Below are 9,007 nucleotides of genomic sequence, written 5' to 3' on the forward strand. Positions count from 1 at the left end.
CCTACAGTAGCTCTCCTGGGATCAGCTTTGACCTTTTAATCGTTGTCTTGGACCCCACCATCACCTGAACAGTTCTCCTTCAAACAATTTCATCACTCAGTAACTAAGTTACAGCACAGAGATGCTCAATGTATGTGAGTTAATTCTCTTGTATAACCCTCCCTCCCTACCCTGTGAATTCGGAGGCTGATTCCTACAGAAACTTCCCTACATGGAGCTCACACACACCTGAAAAGATCAAGACCCCTCTAAGCTGGATAAGGGAGATAATACACTGTAATTTCTTGGGATGTAGGCAATTACAATTCCAGCTTGATACTGCCAACTCCCGTCACCCAAGCCACTACCCAGTCAAGCAATTTATTTCCATCTCCCCAGATCTGCTGCCATTCAAAGTGGAGCAATCAGAATAAAGGATATATCTCCAACATGCAACACAGCAATAAATATAAATGCCCAAGCTATTGTGGGACTTTGTCAGGGCTATGTTGCATTGCAGTAAAAGATCAGGAATTTGGGCTAGTTTTTTCCGGCCTGGCACCTGACTTCATGCTAATAATAGCAATGGGTTGTGCTATATGGATGTAACTATTTGTTTGCTTTGTTTTTGTCAACAACATCAACAGCTAAGTTACTCTTCTGATAAAGACACCACCATACGTTCTAGTCTCCATGACTCACTGAAGACACCAAATGCTTCATGAATCATCATCAGCTATCATCCAGTGTGATTTACATCGCTTTAGCAAACCGGAATGACATACCAGACTAGTGAACCACAGACCAGCAGGAGTGTTCAGATAAGCTGCAAAACCTCCCTGGCCAGAGCCCACAGTGAAAAAAGCTGACTGGTTCCACATCTGGGAAAAAGGGGCAACAGTGTGTCAACAGTGTGTTCCCTTCCTCTGATGCACTGAGCACTCTCTACTTGCATGACACTGGAATGAACCTTCAGCCAAAGCATTACCTTTAAGAGGGAAAGAAAAACCAGTGCTGGAGTTCCCACGGCAGAGGTTTTGCTCTGCCAAGGAGGGAAGGTTGGAATATCCCTCATCTCCAGCCTTTTCTTACGATTCGCTTTTAGAACTCATCCAGAAAGTTTGAGCAAATATGAATAAAGGTAGGAGACAGCACAGAACTGGCCTCTCATAAAGCAGTCACAGTTTAAAAGAAAGCAGTCAAAGTAATTTTTGGAACTGTAAAAACTACTTTCTAGCAGAACCGGTAGCTACAGACGGATACTCTACCCTCAGCCTGTAGTGGAGTGCAGCCAAGGTGAACTATTAGGCGAGCTTCATTAAACCTTTCTAAACGGTGCTGTTTGCCACCATTATTCAAATGCTTAATTTCCTTGTAAAGCAAGGGAATTACTACCCTGGCTATCACTTTCTTCATTATATGCATTATTTTATTTTTCATGACCATACTTACTTACTCTTCAGGACGTTGCTCATGTGATAAAGAATCACACACAGCACTATCACTTCTACCTCTGGGCAGACAGGTTGATCTTACGGCTCTTAACCACGAGTTGGGCTGTAACTGTTCCCTAACTGGTTTTACATGCATTCCTCTTCCAGCACTTAGCTTTCACAGTACGCCTACAATTTCAGGAATCTTCAGAATAATTTGGTTAGTGTTCATTTAAATTCATTTCATAGCCTCATCCTTTCACAAGAACCTATGCTGAACAGTGTTGCATCTCCTAATCTGCAAATGACAGCAGGAACCTGCAGCCCTGCTGACTGATGCATAGCAAGTGCTTTTTTTGTCTACAAGGCCTTCTCAACATGGGATTCTGATGGTGAAAATACCAAGTAAGTGTTGATCATAGCAGCAGTAACATGAGCCGACTGCTTTCTCCAGAAAGATGAGAGTTTGATCCTGTTCCTACAGAACTCAGCGTTTTGTGGCTGGACAGGACATACACTTTGCCAGGCCATCTCCTCTCTAGAAAGCTGTTTTATTTAACATGGCACAGTTGTAAATCTCACATCAGCTTGGCGGCTCAGGTTTGCAAAACAGGAATATCTTGAGAAAAAGCAGACAACTCAACAAATTCTGAGAACCCAAATTGCTAGACTGCTGCAAGAATTCTTGTGAAACATCTGTGTTTGTCCTTACGTAATAGATAACCAACGTCTAGGTGTAGGAAAAACAGTCAGCAGGGTTGAAGTAATCCACCGATCTGATTACTCAGCAGTTTCTGACCAATTGAGCTTAAGCTCATTTCACTTCTCAGAGATTGTTTCTTCTCCTTTATAAACGACAATGTTCTGGTCTGTTTCATACACTTTGACTTTATAAAGAGTTCCCATGGGCAGCAGCTTCTTGAGGTTTTCCCAGATGAACACTGCAATGTTCTCTGTGGTGCTAAGAGTGAAACACAAGAAGATTCAGAACTGACAGCAATGATATTTGAGGAAGCTGTACCCAGAATGGGCCAGGGAGGATGCTAAAGGCCACAGGGAGCCATGCGGGCAGCTTTCACATGATGACACCCTGAATGTAAGTGAGGCTTGAGCCACTGCCAGCAAACGTGGACGAAACAAGGTCTAATTAACAGGTTATATCTGCCTCCCCAAGCTGTCCACAGAGCAGGTTCATGTGACAAGTGCTAGTCTGCAAAAGGCTCCTCAGATGCGAGGAAGTGGTGCCTTCCTTGGTATGTGGGACAGTAGCTGCCCCAGCAGACCTGCCCCTGGCCTGGCACAGCGAGGCAGCTGCACGGCAGCGGGGCTGGACGGTAGGCAGGGCACCCAGCACCCGACATGCACAGTGCACGTCACAGGTGTGTTACACACGCAGGTATCAAGGCTGCTCTTTCAGATGCAGGACTAAGCCTTGAAGACTGTTCCTTGACCCTGCAACCAATGCCACGAGGAGTTCCCATCACCCACCTCACAACCTCAGCAAAGTACGGCACATCCTTATCCAGGTTCTTGTGGTCAAGTGGTTCCAGGATCGCCTCCTGCAGAAAGAAAACAGTGACCATCTTGTCCTGGTTGGTCGGTGGAGTTGAGGTTCAAATCACCACGTGCGTGGGGCTGGAGCAAGGCAACGGAGTGTAAAGAAAGGATAAAAGCCCTACATCCACCTGTTAACTTCCTAGGCAGAGACATGGTACTGCCTCACATCACAGTGCTAAAGCATTTTAGTCTTAAATCATTCCTTAATTTCTTCTTTATTTCCTACCATCATCAACTCACCATGTCTCCACCCTGGTACTAGACAAATTGCTAAGCTCTAACCAGTTCTCCCAGGGGATGTGTAGGAAAATAGTGCTATTACCTGCATATATTCTTTCAGGTCTGTCAGGTTTATAACCATTCCCGAGACTGGGTCAATCTGCAGGGGAAAAAAAAAAAAGGGAGATTAGTAGCCTAGGTACGTCCTGATTACCAAGGCTGCCGTGAGCCTGTACAAATCAGACTGTGAATATCTGTGCACTCAGGACATCTGAGTCACAAGAAACATATCTTTCCACCTTCACACACTGAGTTCCAGCTCTTCTCCCGTGATGTTCCCAAAGGCTAAATACAGCATACAAACAACTCCAGTGGTTCCACTCTCCCATAAAAGCTGACACCATGGAGGAAAAGCTCACTGAAACGCTCAGTCTTCAAGCGACAATCTAGCATGACCATAAGCAGGAAAACAGGCATTAATCTGCTGGGTTGAACAACCAGGGACAAAACAAGAGACCAGCCTGAGCTCAGGGCATCCTCCCATCTGGAGAAGGCACAGCTACAGGAACAAAATCAGATTGTGTAGCTCACAACATATTTGGGGAATGGAGAAGGAAGAGACTTTAAATTTTATTTTCAGTTCTGAATAGAAACCCCTTTTCCTATGAACTGGAAACCCTCAAAAAATTGTTTGGAAAACATCAAAACCAAAGTTCTATCCAAACAACTCACTCTGCAGAATACACAGAACAGTGACAGAATGAAGGGTGAAAAACAACGGCAAAAGCAGAATTTCCTTTTATTTGCAGCAAAATACCTTGATAAAACAGCAGACAGAATGAGTTACTGTGAGTGCTAAGCCTCCCCGTGGCTCACCAGTCATCCAAAGGTGCCCCACAGATCTGACCAGAGCCATTCTGCAGTGAGGCTCTAGCAGGCTGCAGTTATGTGCCCAGAGGGTGATTACAAGCCTTGGACTTAAATATGGTCACTTACAAATCCTTGTTCAAGGCAAGAATAGGACAGTGATTACAGAAAACCTCCTTCTATAGTGATGTGTACAGAGTTTCCACAAACACCCTGGGATACCTAGCAATTGAGCTAGAACTTCAGTACTGTGGAAGACGGGGACCCATCTCTCCTGCCACCCTAAGGAATGGAAAAAAAAAATGTTGATCGCACTTACCTCTCCACGCACAGTGACTATAACTGAAAAAAAGAAAATATCAGGTCACGATAACACCATAACCCTAACAACAAAGTACACTACTGATTGGGAGAGACAACCCATTCATCGCTAATCCACAAGGACTGGTGCAGGCCTCCCTGCACTTAAAAGTGGGACTGTTTGCATAAAATGGGTACCCACTCCATAAAGAATAATGACTCAGGAGTCACCCAGCTCGTCAAAGAAGTCATTCTCCAGGGTCTGATGCCCAGAGACACACCACTATCCCTGAAGTTCCCCCTGCAGGCAGAGACAAGACTTATCAAGTACCTACTCCCTATGCCAGCCTGTACCCTGCACACTCCAGGTCAGAGTCTCTTGATCAACAAAGTCTTCTGGACAGTGCAGACACCATAGATGCCCATACAATCACCAGACACCCGAGACCATAAGACATGGAGTCAGCTTGTAAGCCTGACATAACAGAATAGCGGAGAAAGAAAGTAAGGGATGAAGTGGCCACCAACTCTTTAAGAACTAGAATTACTGCAAGGTGTCAGAAGTCCTCTCAACAAAGAGACAAACACTTGGAAACATCATCCTTATAAGCTCAGCATTCCTTTCCACTAACCCCAGGAGCTGAGAACAAAATCACAGATCAGTGGGGAACTCACAAAAATTGAAAGTCAGTGATTTGAGCCTGGTTGTGGCTCTCTTCCGGGGTGGAAAAGCCCCTTCATGCTCTTTTTCTCACTCTCTCCCCCTTGTTCCCCAAGGAACAGTTTTAGTAGCATCTCCCCAGCTTTTCAGCAATTATTTTTAGAGTGGAACGTTCTTCCTATATGAAAAAGCAAGAACTGTTGTGCCTGTAAGTCAGCTTTAAAATGGGGAACAGATCTTCACTCCAGCAATCTGTCAACCTGTCCTCCCTGGTAAAGCTAGCAGCTCTACAGCAGAGGTTTCAGGGTACCTACAATACTCAGTGCTAAACAGGGAGCCAGCCTAGTAACTGCAGAGATTTGATTCTGTGTGCACAGGCTATCGATGGTAGGAGAAGAACTTGTGAAAACAACACTCAAAGTTTATGGGCCATTTAAACTGCATGTCTTTTGTTTAGTAAAATCTTCATTCAAAACACAATGATTCTGCAGATTATAAACAAGTAGATTTGATTCATGAAGTGATGTTTTGAGGTAAGTATTTATTATCTATTTAACTTAATCGCTTGCAAACCCACGCCATGGTTTAACCCCCCCTGCTGCTGAGGATTCCTTCTAATTCTAAAAAACCCCCAAATCAGTCACTAAAAGCCATACCAGACTGCTGAGATAGGACTGGCCCAGCTCCCCCATGGCTTATACTGCATCCAAACCACGTGCCCGAGAGCAGCCTCTGTCCAGGACTACACGTGTAAGCATGGAAATCAGCTCCTTACCTCTATAGTTGTGTCCATGGCCATTTGGATTGTTGCATTTCCCAAACAGCTTCAGGTTTTCTTCATCACTCAGTGATTTACTGTGAGAAACAGACAATGGCATTTCAGGATCCATTACAGATGTTCACGGCTTCACTTCAACTGCGATTGCTTTCCAGCTCTTCCATCTATTCACTCTCCCAAATTTAACCCACCAGCTTTTCCTACTGAGGAGGCACAAACAGAACCAGAGGAGCATTGGGCCCATGGAAAGATGACAATGGGGGTTTTTTGCGGTGGTTTTGTAGGTATATATGCAGGTTTCATAACAACTGCCTAACCCCACTGCTGTATAAACACCAACAGCTATTCGCATGTGTTCAACCACCTGGGCTCCCAGGACGAAGTGCCTGGAGCAAACTAGACATCTTGTTATTTATTAACTCACAAAGCTTGGAGAGCTTCTCCCAGAAGCGCAAGGACAACTCCCCTCTCTGAATCTTCCCTCTGAAGAAATTCAAGTGCCTACTCCGAGGAGTATTTCAGGTCAAGGCATTCTTTAGGAGTACAAGTTTTGAGAAAAAGGCGACAGATTCGGGACGCAGTGATTTGCTTACAAACTGCAACAAGCATCATTCGTCCCACTTCAAAACGAGCCTTCAGTTCTCGTTAGCGCCGGCGAGGCTCGGATGTCTCAAACCAGGACCGGCCGCTACAGGCTGCAGGCCCGGGAAGCGCCCGATGTCCACCCCCGTGGGCTGCGCTGCGCGCTGCCTGCGCGGCCGCCAACGGCCCGCGGCTCTGCGATGCCTCCGCGCCCCTCCGCGCCCCTCCGCCCGGGGGGCTCCCGGGGTCGGGCGTGCCGGCGCCGCTCACCTGTGCAGCCGGTGGCAGGCGCTGAAGGAGACGGCGCGGGAGACCCGCGCCAGCCGGGCCGCGGGCGGTGCCATGGCCGAGCCGCGCCGGGCGCTGTTTCCGCGCGGGCGCAGCCGGCTCCATCCGGGGCGGGGGGGCGGCGCGGCTCGGCAGCACCGCCCGCGGGAGCCGCCCGTCGCCCCTGCGCGCTGCCCGCCCCTTCCCGCGGGCCGGGGCGCGGCCCCTCGGGCGCTGCGGCGGGGCCCACCCTGGGCTTAGAGCTGCGCCCAGGGGAGCGCTCACCACCAGTGCCGCGCTTACTAACAAAACTCTCTGACCAATACACACAAAAAAGCGTACATCTGCATTAGATTCCTCAGAAAAGGCAGTCTTATGCTAATGGCTTCTTAGAATTCATTTACATAGTCTGAGCGTGCGTAGTAAAAATAGAGTGAGGGTCTTCTCCCTCCTCAGGGGTCCCCACAGCCTTTCTCACACTGTCCCTTAGTGAAGTTGAGGGCTCTCGTGTCCATCTCTGGTCACAGAGTTACCTCATCCGACCTTCAGCTCCTGTTTGTTCCAGCTCTCAGCACTTCTCTTGACACTGGCGTCTTCTTAGGCCCTTGTTTTCTTTAGGTTCCTGCTATTAGGGATGCACTCAGGGAGTTTTTCAGACTATCCAAGGTCTGTCTTATCTTTACTAGGCAAGAAGTTAAAGGTTTTAAAACATAAGTGGGTAACTGGATAACGACTACAGAGGGTAGTTAGGAAAAAGTATAAATGAAATTATATACATTACAGTAAAATACAAGAAAAATACAGGAAAAAAAAGCTAGTAAAACATAAGTGATGTCTAGCATTAAAACTAGATGTCTTATTTTACAGGTCCCTGTGCATTAGCAATTTCAAGTATACTTGTAGCAGCTTCCCTTCACGGCCGCCGTGCCTCCTTGTCCCCAGCCGGTGTCTCCTGCACACATGCGGCGATCTTGGAAGAGCCAGTGATGCAGAGAGGAAATAAAAAAGGCTGTTAAGGCCACTGTGTCAGCCCTGCCAAATGACAACAGCTCCAATGGACCATTGCTGTAATCTGCCTCGGGGAACAAGGGGGAGAGAGCGAGAAAAAGAGCACAAAGGGGCTTTTCCACCCCGGAAGAGAACCACAACCAGGCTCAAATCACTGACTTTCTATTTTTGTGAGTTCCCCACTGATCTGTGATTTTGTTCTCAGCTCCTGGGGTTAGTGGAAAGGAATGCTGAGCTTATAAGGATGATGTTTCCAAGTGTTTGTCTCTTTGTTGAAAGGACTTCTGGGTTGAAATCACACCTTGCAGTACTGTGGCTAGTGCTTTCCTACACCAGCTGTTCACTAGCTCACTTTTCACCGAATCACTGGGTGATGCAGAAAACTGGACCTGAGAACAGCAGTCAAAATCATGGGAATCAGCATGAGGATAAGAAGCAGCTGTTAAAACATTTCTACATGGGCTTCCAGGGGAGGGAAGGATCAGCTCTGAGGGATGGAATGTGAGACTGAAAAACATGCGTTGCATTTTCCAGTTCCAATCACTGTTGTTCATCTGTGCCCAAGTGGGCTTGGTATGATGGTACAGGGGGAAGTGATGCTGTGGAGTACCTATGAGCTAACCTTGCAGCTTACTTCAAATTCTGCTTTAGAGAACATACACCAAAACTCTCTTGGACTACATCAAAGTTCCTTGTTTGCATTATCTAGGCCCTGGGCTAGTGGATGCGAGGCCAAGAAACAGAATGACTTAAGACGCGCAACGAAAAAAGTGCATCAGTGAAACAACGCAAGCTCAGACAGCAGAGGAGCTTTGTACAGGGCAGGACTGAGCTTTGCTGCAGAACCAGATCAAAGACCTGAAATTTGTGCATCCTGCCCTTTGTCTTTTTGTTGATGTTCCTCTTTCAAGGTGTTTCATCCTCTCATTCATCCTGCAGAGGTAATGTTAGCAATGATTCACCCTGTGGGACAGTTTGACTTGCTTGTGTTTTCTTATATTATGACAATTGCAAGAAGTGTGTTTACAAATGCATCAGTGCACCGGGGGGGGGGGGGGGGGGGGGCCTGCCAGAGGAAAGCTGGCACTTGTGTTTACACAGCAATCCAAAGAGAAACAGTTCACAAAGCAATACTCACCTGAAGGCACTGCAAAAACTTCATGGATCTAATTCCTACCCACCTAAAATCATAGAATCATAGAATAGTTTGGGTTGGAAGGGACCTTTAAAGATCAAGTTCCAACCCCCCGTCATGGGCAGGGACACCTTCCCCTTCTTTCACCTCACCAAGAAAAGTTTAAAAAAGAACAGCAATGGCCACTGTCATTAAGCACTTCCTTAGCACCGTTCAGCTTC

The 9,007-nt window shown here is 46.9% G+C and overlaps 1 protein-coding gene across 2 annotated transcripts; it reads right to left on the bottom strand.

Annotated features, from left to right (window-relative positions):
• Positions 1-1,944: 1,944 nt before the first annotated feature.
• On the bottom strand, positions 1,945-6,777 carry PTS (6-pyruvoyltetrahydropterin synthase). Of its 2 annotated transcripts, XM_074851146.1 has the most exons (6): positions 6,647-6,777; positions 5,792-5,871; positions 4,375-4,397; positions 3,292-3,348; positions 2,901-2,971; positions 1,945-2,373 (listed from the first exon to the last, which is right to left on the bottom strand). In XM_074851146.1, the coding sequence occupies exons 1-6, from the start codon at positions 6,718-6,720 to the stop codon at positions 2,232-2,234; spliced, it is 447 nt and encodes a 148-aa protein (XP_074707247.1). In that variant the 5' UTR covers positions 6,721-6,777; the 3' UTR covers positions 1,945-2,231. The 2 variants fall into 2 exon arrangements, with proteins under 2 accessions (XP_074707247.1, XP_074707248.1); XM_074851147.1 differs by lacking the exons at positions 4,375-4,397; positions 5,792-5,871; positions 6,647-6,777 and adding an exon at positions 3,488-4,365.
• Positions 6,778-9,007: the final 2,230 nt, after the last annotated feature.

Source organism: Strix uralensis, chromosome 26 (assembly GCF_047716275.1).
Source record: "Strix uralensis isolate ZFMK-TIS-50842 chromosome 26, bStrUra1, whole genome shotgun sequence".
Taxonomy (NCBI): domain Eukaryota; kingdom Metazoa; phylum Chordata; class Aves; order Strigiformes; family Strigidae; genus Strix; species Strix uralensis.

Excerpts from the sequence above, each read along its gene's own strand:
- PTS (XM_074851146.1), bottom strand. The coding sequence starts at position 6,720 with ATGGCACCGCCCGCGGCCCGGCTGGCGCGGGTCTCCCGCGCCGTCTCC. Across the intron at positions 5,872-6,646 it reads GCCTGCCACCGGCTGCACAG|TAAATCACTGAGTGATGAAG; the intron begins GTGAGCGGCGCC and ends TGTTTCTCACAG. Across the intron at positions 4,398-5,791 it reads CCATGGACACAACTATAGAG|TTATAGTCACTGTGCGTGGA; the intron begins GTAAGGAGCTGA and ends TCTTTTTTTCAG.